Source organism: Denticeps clupeoides, unplaced genomic scaffold (genome assembly GCF_900700375.1).
Source record: "Denticeps clupeoides unplaced genomic scaffold, fDenClu1.1, whole genome shotgun sequence".
In the NCBI taxonomy this organism is placed as follows: Eukaryota; Metazoa; Chordata; class Actinopteri; order Clupeiformes; family Denticipitidae; genus Denticeps; species Denticeps clupeoides.
In genome coordinates this window covers 4246-22469 of record NW_021629773.1, presented here as the reverse complement: position 1 = coordinate 22469, position 18224 = coordinate 4246, and the positions used below count along the sequence as shown (strand labels likewise).

Here is an 18224-nt window from a genome sequence, read left to right as displayed (position 1 = left end):
TGGTGTAAACAAAACATTAGGATTTTAATTTACATTAATCTTTCACTTAAAGCCATGTGCCAGAAATGACTTCAGCACAATGAAATGTAAGCTTGCGCATGGGATAATTGTGCTGTAATAGACTGTAAATAGACTATAAAAAATCCAGTGGCAATTTGTATTTTTCTATATTTTTTCTACCAATATAATTTGTATATATAATTTGTCTTTACTTTATGCCTCATGCCTCAGTCGAGACCGCACCTAAGATTTCGTTGTTCCTTGAAAAGTGACCATGACAATAAAGATCCATTGCTTATTGATCTTATCTTATTTTAATGGAGGCAACGGTATGGCGGAATACAATTTGTATTAAACTAATGAAACTTACAAAATGGAAACCAGCGTAAAATTGCACGAGAAAGAATTTAGCTGTGAGTAGAAATGCGAGTTTACCTTTCAGCCAAAATACATCAAACCCAGCAAGGGTTCTGTTGTAAGAGAGATCCTTACTCTGTGTGTGGTGTGTGTGTTGTGTGTGTGTGTGTGTGTGTGTGCTTTCTTGTGGTGGTGAAACCCAAGACCTGTGGCAGTAATCGCTGGCTGATGTGACCAAAGCTCATCCAAGGTGTGTCACCCGGCAGATGAAATATTAACCGCATCTCACGTCACAGGGAACGCGCCTCGACCCCTTGATGCTGGAGGACGTGAGTGGTGTGGCGTGAGGTGTGATGTCACAAGTATGCCATGGTCCTGTGAGTCACAAGGTACAAGCAGACAAAAAACATAATAAAACCCCGAGTGGCTTGACGGCCCGTTTGAGAAGGTGCTTATTTCTTAGGTGAAGGGCGTCTGGTAGAACAACGTAAACGGAAAAAGGTCCCCCGGTCCCACATCAGGTCCACTGGTGTCCCCAGGGCTCTTTACTCTACCAAATCTGCAAAAAAAAACCCAGGCCTGTCAGGGGAAATTTCACAGGGTGGTAGTAGCCTAGTGGGGTAACACTATGAACCAGAAGACCCAGTTCAAATCCCACGTACCATTGTGTCCCTGAGCAAGACACTTAACCCTGAGTGTCTCCAGGGGGGGACTGTCCCTGTAACTACTGATTGTAAGTCGCTCTGGATAAGGGCGTCTGGTAAATGCTGTAAGTGTAAATATGTAAATGTAGTTCCAGATAAAATTAGACTTTTTTCAGTCCTCTAAAGTCGAGCATTCGTCAGTGCAAGCAGTTCACAATACGATAACGATACTGCTGACGTCCTGCAAAAAACACAAAACTTATAACTTCAGTGACTTATTATCAGTGGTTGCAGGGACGGTCCCCCTGGAGAAGCTCAGGGGTCAAGGTGTCCTGCTCAGGGACACGACGGCGGTAGGCCGGGGTTTGAACCTGTGACTTTGGCGAGGGAACGACACTGTGTGGAGGCCCGAAGACGGAATACGGGAAATGTCAAAGCGGCCCGGCGTGGCGTCGGCTCCGGGGCCTCTGAGTTCAGGGCCCGAGCCGTGTTTACCGAGGACGAGCTGCCAGTTGGGTGGGCGCAGGCCCAAGTGCTTAATATTCTGGCATGTGAAGCATTCCCCGGCATTCCGCCGCACGGCGGCCGGCAGGACAGAAACGGCCGGAATGCGCCCAGAGAAAGACGAGTAATCCAGCGCTTCAGCGCCGGAATCCGCCACATTTTCCTTTCCTTTTTGCACCCATGACGGAGGCCGGGGGGTGGGGGGGGGGTCAGCAAACACGTACGCGTCTCCAGCTGCTTCAGCAGATAAAGATGTCACACACACACACACACACACACACGAACAATAGGCAACTTGTTTACACGTTCGCTAAAGCTGCAGAAGTCAGCTGAGCTGCGCCGGGCAGGGACATGTCACTTTACACCGGGGTCCTTCAGCGGCGGTGACGGTCACACCACCCCTGTCACGGGGTGGTCGTTTTTTCATCATTGCAAGGCAGAAGCTGCTGTTTTTTTTTCCAAGGACACACCACACACACACACACACACACACAGTTAGCACCCTGAGTAACAGTGGCGACAGTGGTGACATTTCCCTTCTTTCAGCCCTTTTACATTTGAAGTGCACACCTGATGCCACCGGCCGGGCATTTCAGGGACACCTGAGCCCCGGGGTCAGGAAACCGACACTCACCAGCCGTCGCACCACACCCGGACCGTCCGCCGCCGCTTCTCGGGGCTGCCGCCGGCGCCGGCGTGATGGTGTCCGTTCTTCATCATCGTCGATGGGGACAGAACCGCGCTGGCGCGCCTCGCTCCGCTTCCACTTCAGCACCACGGGACCGCGGGACAACGCCTCCCTGCTGCGCCGGGTCACGTGGTGGGGGCGCGCGCGGTTACATAATGGCGCAAGGTTCCGTGGTCACGTGACGACCGACGGACGTGTGTGTGTGTGTGTGTGTGTGTGTGTGTGTGTGTGTGTGCGTGTGTTACACACCACGACTTACGTCCTGCGCAGACGCGGCGCGCCGCAGCGCCACTGCAGCGTGCGGAGCAGCGTTGCCAGATCTTGGGTTGTTGGGGTTGCCAGATTCGTTCGGCTACACATAAACTATAACGTAACAACATGATTGTTATAACTCTAGAACGCTCTATAAGCAGTAGCATCCAGAAAAAAATATAGCCACGGTTGGTATAAGGTTTTCACGCCATAAACAAACATGTCTGGGGAAATTCGATGATTCTTAGAATTGAATAAAATTGTAAAAGGTATAGTTGTAAACGTATGTAAATTGAGTTCTTAAAATCTGCATTTTCAAATTGTCAAAATTGTCAACTCAGCATCTCATAATTTGTTATGCTTGTGACACACCAGACCACACCAATTTAAAGTGAAGTGATCATTGTCATTGTGAAGCACTGCAGCACAGCACACGGTGACACAACGAAATGTGTCCTCTGCTTTTAACCATCACCCTTGGTGAGCAGTGGGCAGCCATGACAGGCATCAGGGGAGCAGTGTGTGGAAATGGGGATCAGTGGCACCTTGGCGGATCTGGATTCGAACCGGCAACCTTCCGATTACGGGGGCGCTTCTTTAACTGCTAGGCCACCACTGCCCCTCCGGAAGACAAAAATACACAGCCAATTGATCTGAAAATAGTTGGTAATATTAATAATAACTTAATTTAGTTTTGGAAGCTGAGGCTCATTCAGGAGACGGGTCAATCAAATCAGTTCCAATGTCACACATTTAATCGAAATTCATATTAAATGTAAAAACCATGTAGGCTGACATCTACAAGCAGCTATATTAGAGCAACAAATGTTGAGAATTTTGTTAAAATCTCACAATGTCATTCCAAGGTTCTAATTCTGTTAGGAAGGCAGTCACTGTGTGCAAACGCAGTGTCATGGCTGCCACACACCCACCAGGCCACCAGAGGGCGCCAGGGCAACCACGACCCCGCCGAACCAGAAGGACTTGACTCACAGGAAGACAGACAGTGTATAAAGCGGGCGAAGAGGTATATCAAGTGCGAACTCATTCGTCGATTTCTATCACGTTTGCTGTAAGCCATTTCCAGGACTGCCTGAAGCCGACTGCCTTCTACTCCACCATTCTTTCGGACGATTCTCTATTGTTTACCTCCGATGTCACCGACCGCCACGCTTCCTGTCTCGCCTCTGATGCTGCATCTGCTCCCGAAACCACCCAAACTCGTCCACCCTGATTACATCCAGCTTCCTTACAGTACAACTAGCCTGAGGTTGGTTTGCCCCCAGCCACGGCACAACCCCGGCCACTTTCGCTGGCCACTTTCCCCAGACGTGTGCAAATATAAAGATAAAGTGAAGTGATTGTCACATGTGATACACAGCAGCACAGCACACGGTGCACACAGTGAAATTTGTCCTCTGCATTTAACCCATCACCCTGAGTGATACCAATTCAAGATACCAATTCAAGGATACATCCAGTACTGCAGGATAAATGTAAAAAAAAAGGGCAGTGGTGGCCTAGTGGTTAAGGAAGCGGCCCCGTAATCAGAAGGTTGCTGGTTCGAATCCCGATCTGCTAAGGTACCACTGAGGTGCCACTGAGCAAAGCACCGTCCCCACACACTTCTCCCCGGGCACCTGTCATGGCTGCCCACTGCTCACTCAGGGTGATGGGTTAAATGCAGAGGACAAATTTCACTGTGTGCACTGTGTGCTGTGCTGATGTGTTCACGTGTGACAAAAACTTCACTTTTTTTTTAAAAAGCGTTCTGAATCCCCCTCACCAGCCGCTAGTGCACCCCACGACCTAGCTCGAGATGGAACGCATGGGGGCCGGTGTGTAATGGAAACCCAAGTAGAGAGTAACACGGCCTGCCCCAGGGAGCCAATAATAGACCCAGCGTGCCAGGCCTGGACACGTCGGTCCTGACCCCTCGCACACATCTACAGTTTTTATCAGCGCCACTGAGGACTGCGAGGCAGCGAGTGAGTGCGCTGGCAACTTTCCCCAGACGCGCGTGCAAATAGAAGATACCAATTCAAGGATACATCCAGTACTGCAGGACAAAAGTAAAAAAAACAAACACACAGACACGAGGACACACAGTCTTTATTCAAAACCATCCTGCAGTGAAGACAACATCTTGAAGGTCTGGCTTTCAGAGCAGCTGGCCAATGACATTTTTGACAAGACAGATACATGAAGAGATTTTGAAGACATTCTGGACAGTGACCTCCTTCACAATCCACATGTCGTCCTTCATCAGACCTGGTCCTGATGCAGCGCGCCTCCATGGAGTTGGTGAGGAGGCCGCGAAAGCCTCCGCCCTCCAGTCCGTGCAGTGTGTGTAGAGTGGCGCCCCCTGGTGAGCAGACGTGTCCATCAGCCGGCCTGGGTGCTGTTTCCGAATCCAGCAGCATTCAGGCTCCCTTCAGCACAACATCCACCCATTGTTTCCAGTTTCGGATTTTCAGGTGTAGCAGGAGGAGACAGAAGCATTTTTTGGTCTAACTCACCAGAACAGCCTGAGGCTCCTAATCTCACAGCCAGTCGCCTGGGCTCACCATCGGCAAGAGCATCAAGGCCTGTGAAGGTGTCACCTCGGTGCAGCAGCCCACACTGCACATCAGCCGCTCCATCAGCCTCCTGTCCTCCATGTCTGCGCGGGGCGCAGTCATGCAGCGCGTTGTTTTTGGGGCAGGACCGGTTCTGCATGTGACCCCACAAAGTCAGGTTGCCACCCTTTCTTTTCATTTGACTGTTTTTATTTCAGATTATATAAATTAAGTGAAGTGATTGTCACATGTGATACACAGCAGCACAGCACACGGTGCACACAGTGAAATTTGTCCTCTGCATTTAACCCATCACCCTTAGTGAACAGTGGGCAGCCATGACAGCGCCCGGGGAGCAGTGTGGGGACGGTGCTTTGCTCAGTGGCACCTCAGTGGTAACTTGGCAGATTGGGATTCGAACCAGCAACCTTCTGATTACTGGGCCGCTTCCTTAACCGCTAGGCCACCACTTCCCGGCAATTTATTGATTTGAGTTGCACGTTGCTATAAGGGTATTCTTTTGGTTTTTACATCTTAGTTTACAACCAACCTATGGAGCCGATGGTGATGCCTGGAGCACAGGACACAACCAGGTCCGAACTCATCCACCACGCACGGGGTGATGGGAGATTTTATGGCCAGAAACAACGTGTCACATGTGCTCACGATCTCCTTGTTGCTGGAAAAACGTTATTTCCTGTTTTGTTATTAACTTAAAAAAACCAATCTGAAATAAAAAAAACTCACATGTATATGTGGCTTCTATAGTTGCATTTTGAATGACTAAACTGAAACAGATATAGTTATATTTATCATGTTAAATCTAGCAGAACCTTTTTTTCCCTTGATGGTGCTTTTGAGTGAAAGGGGATTAAGCCAATCAAAGAGAGAATTGTTATATTTCTAGCCAGTCGCTGCAGTTCTGCGTTGCTTTTGACTTTTTATTGGCTGATGTTGCGTGGCCTTCTGGAGTGGTCGTGGTCCACTGTCAGTCATTCTCTTGGACAAACCCTGTTGTCCCGCTTTTAAAACTTGATTGTTGGCACCGTTGTCAAGCCGAGGATGGTTTTATTGTCATGTCAACCATTCACACAGTGCATAGTGACACAAAACTACACAAAACAATACACAGATCATTTTCTTTCATTTAGATGCAAGTATTTCTTCGCAAATTAATCCACCCAACTCAAGAAGCCCAAGAAGCTTCCCCTGAAAAAATACTGAAATCTTAAAGATTTACATAAAAGATTTTTTTGTTGCTTTAAATATATCAGCATATTAAATATGAATTGATATTAATATTGGCATATTAATATACTGTTATTTACATAAGGAAATTTCTTAAAGGAACATGATACATTCTGGCATGAATTGTTTATTGAAAGTATGAAACTATTATTCTACTGTTCTTGACTTCAGGGAAACAATACAAACATTAATTGTGTAAAAGTACGTTTTTCGTTTACATATGGCCTTGAAAATAAAGACTATAATACTGTTTTCATTCACCAAGCACAGCAACATTCCAAGTACATAAATGCTTGAAGCCAGGTAAGTAATTAATCACAAAATCATTAGAAATCTCTCATTTTTCTTGTAAGTGTCCTGTTATTCAATCCCTCCAAGATTTTGTGATGTTCATTTTGTCATTTTGCAATTTTGTGCATCATATAATCACTGCATCCTTTCTGCAAATTTGACCAAATGTTTTAAGTGTAATTTATTGTGACAAAATGTTAACGAAATAAAAACAGACAGCTGGTCACACACACACACACACACACACACACACAGACCCAGTGGGTTAAGCCCAGGCATGGGAATGTCTCATTTGACTTCAACTGGTTCCAGCCGAGGTGTGTCTGCTTATTTTTTAATTTCATTAACATTTCGGCACATTAAATTACACATAAAAATATTGCTGCCCTATGCAAAAAATTGCAAACTCCTGGAGAAGCTGTTGGTGTATGAGGACAGATATGAGGACTCAGGCTGGGGACTGTGAGACGAATCGTATTCTCTGTGAGTAGATGAGGTCACTGAAGTACAGCACCAGGTTGACCTGCGTGAACACCGTCACCACCAGCTTGCTGTCCCATGGACACTCTCCCCGCGGACAGTCGTCCGGCCGCGTGGACGTTCCGTATTTCCTGTCGAAGCTGAAGATGGGCCAGATCACCGCCGTGCTCAGGTACAGCAGCGCGGCCAGGAAGGTGTAGACCACGACGAAGCGATCGAAGGGGAAGCGCAGCGCTGAGGTCCGGCCCGACAAGGTCATCGCGATGACCACCACGGTGACCGCGAAGCACAAGCTGTACACCACCACGCAGTACTGCATCGGGATGTGGCCGTTGTACTCGCCGTCGTTGGCCAGCGCTCCGAAGATGATGCAGGCCACGAACGCCTGGATGACCTTCAGCAGGCCGCTCAGCGTGGCCATGTACCCCACCACGTGACCCGGCTTGGCCCGCGTCAGGAAGACCTCGGCGGCGTAGGCGAAGCTGCAGACGCTGGAACAGACGGTGACGGCGATGCGGTAGTCCCGCGTCTCGCAGCCCTCCGACGGGCACTCGGTGCTCAGGAAGTAGACGGGGTAGACCACCGAGGCGGTGACGTACATGAGCGTGGACAGCATGGCGAAGGACACGGTCAAGTTGTCCCAGGAGATGGGCATGCACCCGTGCAGGCGCGTGATGTCCAGCATGAAGATCACCAGCGTCACGGCGAAGCAGAAGCACCAGACGAACATGCAGTACGTGCCATAGGTGGCGCTGAAGCCTGCGCCGTGGGCCACCAGCGCCATGGTGGTGCAGCCCAGCAGCAGCTGGCACATGCGGGCGACGCCGAGGCCCGAACAAACCGCCTCCTTGTTGAGGTAGTGGCCACCCGTAGGATCCATGACGAGATCAAGGTGATCTTTTTTTCTAGCAGAAAGTGTGTGTGTGTGTGGTGTGTGTGTGTGTGTGTGTGTGTGTGTAGGGGACGTCACGGCCCCTCAGACCTCGCCCGGTGCCAGATGCTTTTTATAGGACCTTTAATTACCAATCTGCCTTCCTGCTTTGTAATTACAGGAGTGTGTCGGAGCTCAGATTACAGTCCGCCGGGCTCCAAGAGACAACGCAGCAAAACTTTTCAACTTTTCAAATCTTAAATGCGGAGTTTCAGTCTCGGTTTCCAGGACGTTCCTTGACTCTTGATGTCAGTAAGATTTTTGTTGAAGGCGCAGCACCTTTTAAGCTGGTTTTAGAAAATCCAGTAACGTCTATGCGTCCCATAGAGGAAGAAAGGCGAGAAGGTCCAGTATGTTTCCACTGGACGGGAAGCTTGTGTGTGTGGTTCCTCAAACTCAGAAAGTCAAAATGTCCAAGAGGGTCCTTCGTCCATGCTTGAGGGGAAGATTCTTCACGCTTTGGGAGATCCTCTCTCTGCTCAGCTCCTTTCAAATGTACTTCGTTCTCTTCCCTTATGCCTTGAACACACTCGCACACTGGAGACTTTCTTGTATGAACTCTGGGAGGAGCATTCGGTGTGTGTGTGTGTGTGTGGACCTCCAGGCCGAAGACCACGCCAGCACTAAAAATAACGCTCTGAATTGCACACTGGAACAGGGTGTGTATGTGATCGTGGGCTTCAGCCACCTCTGTGTGTGAGTGTGTGGAGTCGTGTTACCGGAGCCTAAAAAAAGTTGCTGCCTGGAGGTCGGAGGTAGACTTTTTACGCTTACGGAGGCTACATAAAGAACGCTAGCCAGCAAGTCATTTATTATCCTCACTGGGCACTTCATCAGAAACCCGTACGCCACAGGGACGCACCATTTCCACGTAAGAGGTGTGCAGTAACGCCACAACACTGGCTGCTAAATATGAACGTAGGCTCCACTAGACCCCATGTGGTCCCCAAACCATTCTCATGTGTGGCAGGGCATGTTATCCTGCCAAAAGAGGCCAGGAACAATGCAACAAACACACACCGAGCCGCCCTTGATGTGAAACAAAACGCAATTCATGAGACCAGGCCACCAGCAGCTTCGTGGTCCGGTTGTGAGGGTCACATGGCCGTTGTAGGTGCTTATGTGTTGGCATGGGCCACCCTGGCGGTGTCTGCGGCTAAACAACCCCATAACTTTGATGCGCTGTGTGTTCGGACAACCTTCAGTCTGACCCTGCGTTAATTTAACAGGTTAAAGATCCAAATACGGAAAGCAAATATGTGAAGGACACAGACAAGTGCGAAAAAAATTAAAAAATTTAAATTCTTCTTTGGAATAATTGTATTGATTTGTGTTCTACAAATCATGCAATCAACAACAAAGAAATCATATTTACAATTTACAAAGAAATAATTTCTCTGTGGAAAAATAGCACATAAATATGATTTACATAATAATATAAATATGTAAAATTACTAAAATAGCTTAAACTTTCCTCTATTGAAATATGTTACAGAGCAAAATAACACTTACACATACCTTCCTCTTCTCATTTAAAATTACCCATAAAAATGTCAGTATTGCTTATTACATGAGTCAGTGATATCATATGAATATGATTACCTTGTATTGTTACAATACTGTTCAGAGTCTCATAACATAGGAAGTAAAGGACCAAAAAGAAGCAAAAGGGACAAATCTGGGATAAGAGAACTTGTCTACAAATGTAATGAAATATTAGTCAAATACTCTTCTACTTAAACATTTTACTTGAAAATTAAACATTTCATTCACAAATACATGAATAGTCCATTGAGAGGTGAAGTTCCGTTTTAAAATGCGTAGCACAGCGGGCTGAAGAGTTCGAGGAATTAACATATATTTATGATTCTTTTTTTTTTTTTTTTCTTTGCAATGTGTCAGAAAGTCCCATTCACAACGTTAAGTATATGCTCAGTTAGTGGGGAGGAAAAAAATGACCACTGTACAAATGTTTTGCATTTGTCTTAGTCTACAATAGCTCTACACGAAGAACTGACCAGGATGTCAAACAGTAGAATAAATGTCTGAACCAAATAAATAAGAATGTCTATGGTAATCAAATATGAAATTGTTTGTAGTGTGTTTTAAGACACCAGCGTAATGAGTGTTTTTGTTAACGCCCCCCCCCCCCCCCCCCCCCCCCCAAATCTTCTCACATTCTGTTAAGCAGCCTACTGGGATTACAATTATCTTTTAATAAAATTTATTTTAAGAAAATTTGGGCTATAAAAAGCTTTTTTTTTAATGTTATTATATTTTCACATTTAGGGCAAATACCATTTAAACAATTCTCAAAAGAAGAGAAGAAAATAAATTCACACGCAGACGTCAAAAACTAAAATAAATAGAAACCTGATCTTACTATATGAAAGCAGAGACAGTGATTCTTATTATAGCAAATGTTGCCTTGAAGGAAATTCAGCTCAAACTTTTTTTGTACCAAACGCCAACCAAATTCTAAATCTGTAAATAAATATACTAATTTATTAGGGGGGGAGGGCAGTGTTGGCAATTTTTAAAATCTGAAATTACACGGTCAGCATGCACGTTGTGGCCAGTCCACATTCAGTAATATCTGTGAACTTGACACTTGCCTTACTAAACTGTAGCTCTTAACATGTTAAAAACTAGTAAATACTTCTAAAAACATTTTAAATAAAAAAAAAAAAAAAAAAAGAATATCCTTAAACCGGATTACATTCGTGACATTCTGTTAGAAAAAAAAATTAAAAAAAATTAAAGGCCAGTAGAATGAGATGTGTGTTCATAATAGTGTGTGCTGCTCCATTATTATATGTCAATGTGGGCATGCCCACCCAGGTAAATCCAGCATTTGGGGGATGAAAAAACAAGGTCACGTCAACTAGCTGCCATTACTGAGCATGCCCAGCAACTTGCTGGGCTCCATGCCATGCTGCTGGGCCATGGCCTGCACGTCAAAGCCCATGTGCATGAGGAACTGCAGCACGCCCATATCCTGTCCACTGTACTGGTCTCTGATGGTCGGGCACGTGGGGTTGCAGTGTGGCCAGGGGCAGCTGTCAATCAGGTGCATGGGGCAACCCTTGGGCGGGGCCTTGTTGCCGCTCCGGACGTTGTCGTTGAGACTGCGGTCCCAGCAGTGCAGTGCGCGAGGAAGGGAGGTGCCCTTCACCTGCACGTCCAGCCAGTGACTGCACACAGGGACAAGAGCACATGGTTTCAGCAAGATTCGGCAGCCACAGGAAGACTGTGTTACACACACACACCACACACACACACACACACACACAAAAAAAAAAAAAAAAAAAAAAAAAAAAAAAAAGTCAAAATGCACAAATCAGCCATTAACCTGTTTCAATCACTAGAGGGCGCCATTGCATTGTTACGCTGTAATACTTTCAAAAAGTTTTCTGTTCACATAACATACTCAATAAGCCACACTTAACCTGTAAATAGTGAATGAAAGTCCCAACTACAAAACACGACCAGTCCACAAGAGAACACTTTTTATTAAAAAAAAAAAAAAAAAGCTGTTGATTTAAACCTGCGTCCACACAAGAGTGAGAAACTTTGTAACTGAATATCTGAGATTTAAGGGGGATTTAAAAATAAATAAATAAAAAAAATAATAAAGTGACGTGTTTGTAGGTTCTTCGACTCACCTCATAGTGATGAGCTCATGGGAGAGACAGGCCGGAGCAAACATAGCCCTGCAGATCACAAGATGTGTTAGAGCTTTCTGAAACCCCTTTTTTTTGGGTATGTGGTAATTGTAGGTGGTTGCACTGTTCTGAACTTACGGGACATCCTTCAGCGTGTTCCTCAGCTGAATCCCCAGCTCCTGGATGTAGGTCCACTGGCCCTCCTGCAGACGCTTGCCCATCAGGTGGATGTTGTCTACAGTCAGCTGAGCTTCATCGAACAGCCACTGAACCACAAACACTGGGCCTGTGTGTGCACAAGTACTAATATTTCAGTAAAAAGATTGCTTGAAAAATAAACACACACGTTTTCTGAATGAATTAAACCCACGTTTGATGGTGGGGTAAACTCTGTAGCCGAAGAAGCAGTTCCACTCCTCCCCGACATGGGCATCTCGACAACGCTCCGGAACCACACTGCCCCAGTACCTGATGGGAAAAGGTCAGATGTCAGGGGGGTTAAAAGAAGGGTCATGGGTAACGTGTATTCGTGTAGAAGTCAGGTCTGCCGTACTCAATGCCTCTCCTGATGGCCTCGGTGGGAGCACAGTTCAGCATGTCCACACAGTCACTGTTCTGGTACTGCTTGGTGTCCAGAAACCAGCCGGAGTCAGACAGACCCCTGACCTGGACACCACCATGTCCCAGGTCAGCCAGCAGCTCTGCTACAGAGTCCACATTCAGGAGCACACCAGTTCCTCCAGCACTGTAACACCACACACACCTCAAGTCATTCATTTACATTTATTATATTACATTACAGCATTTATCAGACGCCCTTATCCAGAGTGACTTACTATCAGTAGTTACAGGGACAAGTGTCTTGCTCAGGGTAACAAGGGTAGTAAGTGGGATTTGAACCTAGGTCTTATGTTTCATAGGCGGGTGTGTTACCCATAGGCTACTACCACCCTGCCACTAATCATTCAAGAAATTTACATGCCAAACACACACACACACACACACACCTGCTCCCAGCGAGAAGCAGCACTTTAGCATTATCCAGTCCTCGGGTGAGCAGGTCCTTCACCACCTCCTTTATGATCAAAGAACCCATGAAGGCAAAGTCACCTATAAAAATCACAGCCAGACAACACACACTTTTATACAGGAGCACGTCACACGACGCACGTATCAGAATCAGTACCACGGCGATAAACATCTGCGTACTCTGGTTTGTCTTTGGTGATGCTCCACTCCACACATCACTGGAGCAGTAGGGGATAAACCTGCAGAGATCAGAAAGGATCGTTTTAGGACTATATATGGAACGAACCCAAACACTTGCCCTTAAAATTGCCCCATCTGCAGCAAATTATTTATCGCCACTTCATTTCTCACGTGGGCATCAAACCATAATCAGAAACAGAACACACAAATCAACTCAAGTACACCAGCTATGTGACACACACACACACACACACACACACACACACACACAGATGAGGAAGAAAAATAAATAAATGATTTTCTTACACCATGTTGGCGTTCCACCAGTGAGGATTCTCTTCAGGTAGAGGGGACAGAATTCCAGTGCCTGAACACACACACAGATTACATCAAAAATGCCAATGGAACAGATAATAAAAGCAATGTCAACGGTCCATTCAAAGTGGTTATGGAAATCATTTTCAGCAAGTACGTACATCTGCATGAAATAAAGACTCAACAGTTATCACGACTTCACTCGAGGGCAAGGGGCGGAGCAGGCAGATCTTACCCGTTTTGGTGGCTGGCCACTGGGATGAGCTCATCAGGCGCCGCATCGTCTCATATCTGCTGTCACAGCTCTCTTTGTTAAAGCAGTACCAGCCACCTGGCGCACACACACCACACACACACACACACACACTTTATGCTTTGAGAAAATAAAAATTTGACATGCACTCTCTGAGTTTGTGTGTACGGTCATAAATGCAACTGTTCTCAATGGCTGTCAATCTGAACACACACACACACAGGGACTGTACTCACCCTCCAAGAAAATCAACCATCTTCGGCTTCCTTTAGACTCCTTCATGTAGTACCTGTAAGACAGGAGCAAATGAAGACCGTTAAAACCCGAGCAGGTCCGCGTGCCAGCGAACTCTGGACATTCCGTGCGCCTTCCGCTTGCCGAGCTGCTAACCTAATCCGTCCGGTTTCGGTTCCAAAGCAAACGCGGCCCGCAACATCTGAGGAGCGGCTGAGCCGAGGTGCTGCGATGAGGTCACATGATGGCCAGATTAAAGCGAGATGCTGGGATTACTGTGCGGAGGGGAGATTACGGGCTGGGGAGACGGGAACTCACAGGGCTATCTGATGCTGGCTGGGTCACATGACCATATTTTTTTCACTGGACACCTTTTGTCCTCGAAGACAGATGGAATAGACTGATCACAAAGCTTATCTCCAGCTTTGTGTGTGTGTGCGCATTATAAAACATGAAAACGTTTACAAGTTTAAAAGGTGTTTCTCCCCCCCCCCCATTTTAAAAAACAATATATTTTCCATTAATGCCCTACAAATTGTATGTCATCTAAGCATATTATGCCACAGGAAACATTAAATCATGGATTAAAAAAAAAAAGTTTCTCAGATAGACCACCCCTAATAAGTAGGCGAGGGGGGAAAAAAAAAAAAAAAAAAAAAATACAATTTCCCCCGAATTATCAAGTCATTTGAAAGTCTCAGTTTTCACTTTACTTGTGCATTTAGGGAGAGAGAGAAAAAAAAAAAAAAACAGGATATCAAGGAAAAACTGTCTGGATGTGATTGTATGTTAGGGGGTGACTGTTTAGTGTCAAAACTGAAATTAACCATTTTTAAATAAATAAATGCAAAAATAAGAGTGACATAAGCAAGTGTACAGCCCATTCTTCCTCACAAACTGGGCTGTCAGCCCAAATACAGACACCTAATAGCGGTTCACCTTGTCGGCCAACGTTAGTACAACGTTTACATAACCGAGGTACAATGGGCCGAAACCACTAGCTCTGACGAGCCGACAGAAAACCCCTCTGATGTGGTAAAATCACTGCTCGTTTCTGGCTCGGCGGGAGACTGAGGTCGGGAAAGAGGGCAGGAGGACTGTAGAGATCCAGGAAGCCTCACATCTCATACACGCACACAACCTCCAAACCTCCATCACTAGTCACACTTCCATTACGGTGTTGCATAAAAAGGTTTTTTTAAATGACTTTCAAGTCAGAGACTGTGCGAGACAAGACGGACATCAAGACCGAACGTCATGTGGTCTTCGGTTTCAGTCCTGGCATATACTCCATTTGCGGAATTTGAGGGTTAATGGAAGCACGCCTTGAGATGTTTTCTGCTCCCACTCCTCTCATGCATCCCATCCCCCATGGTATGCACAGTATCAGCGAGGGCTGTGTGTGTATGCGAGCGTGTGTGTGTGTGTGTGTGTGTGTCAGAGACAGCAGATCCAGAGAGTGACAGAACACAGAACACTGAATGGAATCCCGGGACAAACGTTCTTGTTCTACGGTGCACCTGCCCTTCAAGAACAGCTCCTCTCTCCGCTCGGAAAACAGAGCTCAGGGCCCAGCTCGTTTTAGCAGCACAAGGGTGGCTCTTAACAGGCAATTAGCCAGCGGCCCGTTATGTTACGCTGTTGGTGACGGAACACACACCGTGATCCTACATTTTACATTTACTCCCTTATCCAGAGCGACTTACAGTCAGTAGATACAGGGACAGTCCCCCCCGGAGAAACTCATGGTTAAGTGTCTTGCTCAGGGACACAATGGTAGTAAGTGGGGTTTGAACCTGGGTCTTCTGGTTCACAGGCGAGGAGTTTTACCCACTAGGCTACAAACACCTTTTGTCTGCCCCTACAGACAACGTCATGATGTCATGATACAAGAGATGGAGGCTTTTTTTAATCTAACTGCAGAAAAAATGATTGTTAAAGAATAGATCAGGTCTATAATCATGCATGCATGTATGTAGATGTATACACGCACATCAATTTATATCTAAAGTCATTGTATTTTATGGTCCTTTAAGCCATTTGAATGACACTGTCGCAGATCTTGGACCGCCAAGCCTCCACATGAACACATGGCGCACTGTTTACTACTGCCAGTCACGTGGTGCCCTGCGCGACACTCACCCCGCCGCGCTGCCGTCGTTGCACGTGGCCGACGCGTTCTCCAGGAGACGCAGCCTCATGTCGTGGTCGAGCCGCTGCGCGGAGCACGGGTACAGCGACTGGGCGAGGCTCTTCACCTGCGCCATGAAGCTCTCCATGTTGTCCTCCACCGCCGTGAAGTCCAGCGAGAAGCTCTCCGCGCCGCCGGCGGCCGGGGCGCGGCGCGCCTGCGGGTTCCGGCCGCCGCGGAACCGGCGCGCGGCGAGCGGCGCGGGCTGCGCGAGCAGCACGAGCAGCGACACGGAGCACGCGAGTCTCGCCGCCGTCCACGGCGCCCGGAGCGTCATGGTGGTGCGCCGGAAAGTGGGGGGGCGGGGGGGTTACTACAAACTTACGCGCTCGGACCGTTCGAGGTCGACTCGTGTCTCCGCGGCTGTGCGCGGCGCCGGTCGCGTACCTGCGCGCCGCGCTTTATCCAAACGGGCTGGCGCGTCCTCCGCTGTCAGCCAATCAGAGCGGAGGGCAGGTCGGGGGGGCGGGGCCACGCACTCTGTCCTACTGCAAGAAAAGCTTCGTTTCTAACTCGGGCTGTGTTTCTATCATAATTCGTTTTTACCATTTTTAAAAATATGATTTATAATTGTGTTTCTGTACCACGAAGACTATTATTATTGCTGATTTTATGCCTTATTTGGGTGGTAGTAGCCTAGCGGGTAACACACTTGCCTGGTTAGAACCAGAAGAGCCAGGTTCAAATCCCGCTTACTACCATTGTATCCCTGAGCAAGACACATAACCCTAAGTGTCTCCAGGCGGGAACTGTCCCTGTCACTACTGATTGTAAGTCGCTCTGGATAAGGGCGTCTGGTAAATGCTGTACATGTAAATTTGGGATTCAGTTACATTATGTGGCCAGATAAGAATTCCACTCAAGTTGTACAGGTTCCTGGGTGTAGAATTGCTTCACTCTAGTCTTTTTACTGTCTTTATCTTCAGCGTGAAGCAGGTGCTGGGGTCATGCGGGCAAGATGGATCTAAAGAAGCCCCCAAACATCAAAGACGTCGCCCTCCCTCCTTCCTTCCTCTCCCCTTCTTTCTCGCTCTCCCTCGGCCCCAGTACAAGATTCAGCCTAAGGAATTGAAGTCAGGTTGTTTTCTCAACGTGAGTTTTTCCAGAACTTTAATGAATAATTCAATGAATGAGTGGTAATGTATGCAAAGACTTCTTCCCTTATTACGATCCGTTGACATTGCAGGACATCCCATGAACCCAGACAACTGGGGCTTGCTGTTGCTACCCTATTTTGGGGATAATGATCGGGGTAATTGGGCCGTTCCCACTAAGCCCCAAGGGGGGCATTGCTCTGATGTCTTAATTAACCATTTCACACAATAAACTCATAAAGGCGTTAGTGTTTTATGAACTTTGTCGAGAATGGCGGGGGTTTTGCCGACCCCGGGGGATTAAAGGATTGGGTGGCTGATGGTTAATGATCACCTAACCCCTCCTTCACTTGCTCAGAAATGGGGTCCTCTTATTTATGATGTTTTTGTTCTGCTCTGCATTGTCTCCTGATCACCGTACCCACCTACGTGCTACGTTGTGGTTTAATTCGGTGTTATCCTGTTCTTTTCCTCTGAAAACTGTGTCAAATTGTCCATGCTGCTTACAACAGACTTTAAGGGGATGATTTTCTAACTTTTTTGGAAAATAAACCACCTTTCTGGCCAAATGTTTAATTTTAGATACTTGTGTGTCAGTGGAATTCTTTTTTTTTTTTTTTGGAGAATTCATGGAATTTTGGAGTATTCATGGACCTTCAGATAAAAACAGTACCGTCCTTCTGGTAGAAAACGATCTTGACATCATGCAAATGGGTGGTGTATTGATGGTTTTTCGCTCTATGTGGACAGGCGGTCGCGGCGCTGCGCTGCTGGTCCTCGTTGTGAAACTTCAAACAGATGCCTGTACAGATTAGGGTCCGCTCGGGCCCCAGGAGAGCCGTCCCTGATTGAGTCAAGTGACTCTGACCTGGTCCTTCCATTTTTATTACACGTCATCCCAAAAAGCGCGACCCTTAAATCATTTGCAGATGAGCGTGTGGTGTGTATGTGTGGGTGTGTGACAGTCCAGCACACAGAAGTGGGCCAGCGAAGATGAGAGAGGGTGTGTGTGAGGTGGCTGCACCTTGCTTGCTGTTGCATTCAAACTCTTGTCCATAAGATTTTTTTTTAGGCATAAGGAGAATCTGTATATCTAAAGACCCACTCCAACACGGACATGAGAAGAATTTTCAGACCAGCAACCCAAATAACAAGGGATCTTATTTCCAGCCTCCTTCTGGCATCCCCCTGCTTCCATTGAAGATTCAAAGCTTTGGCACATAAAAGAGCAAAAAGTAACAAAACACACACATACACAAAAAAAATGAAAGAAAAAAGACATATTGACTTATTTATCAAGGATAACGTGC

At 46.9% G+C, this 18224-nt stretch overlaps 2 protein-coding genes across 2 annotated transcripts; both read right to left on the bottom strand.

Moving 5' to 3' along the window:
- Positions 1-6054: 6054 nt before the first annotated feature.
- On the bottom strand, positions 6055-8492 carry LOC114773808 (myeloid-associated differentiation marker-like protein 2). Its single transcript, XM_028965973.1, has one exon. The coding sequence runs from the start codon at positions 7900-7902 to the stop codon at positions 6991-6993; it is 912 nt and encodes a 303-aa protein (XP_028821806.1). The 5' UTR covers positions 7903-8492; the 3' UTR covers positions 6055-6990.
- Positions 8493-10722: 2230 nt separating this feature from the next.
- On the bottom strand, positions 10723-16049 carry LOC114773809 (palmitoleoyl-protein carboxylesterase notum1a-like). Its single transcript, XM_028965974.1, has 11 exons — positions 15772-16049; positions 13632-13684; positions 13378-13473; positions 13134-13194; positions 12828-12886; positions 12626-12728; positions 12172-12363; positions 11989-12086; positions 11757-11904; positions 11619-11666; positions 10723-11147 (listed from the first exon to the last, which is right to left on the bottom strand). Exons 1-11 carry the CDS (start codon positions 15906-15908, stop codon positions 10838-10840), a joined length of 1305 nt encoding a protein of 434 aa, XP_028821807.1. The 5' UTR covers positions 15909-16049; the 3' UTR covers positions 10723-10837.
- Between the last annotated feature and the right edge of the window lie 2175 nt (positions 16050-18224).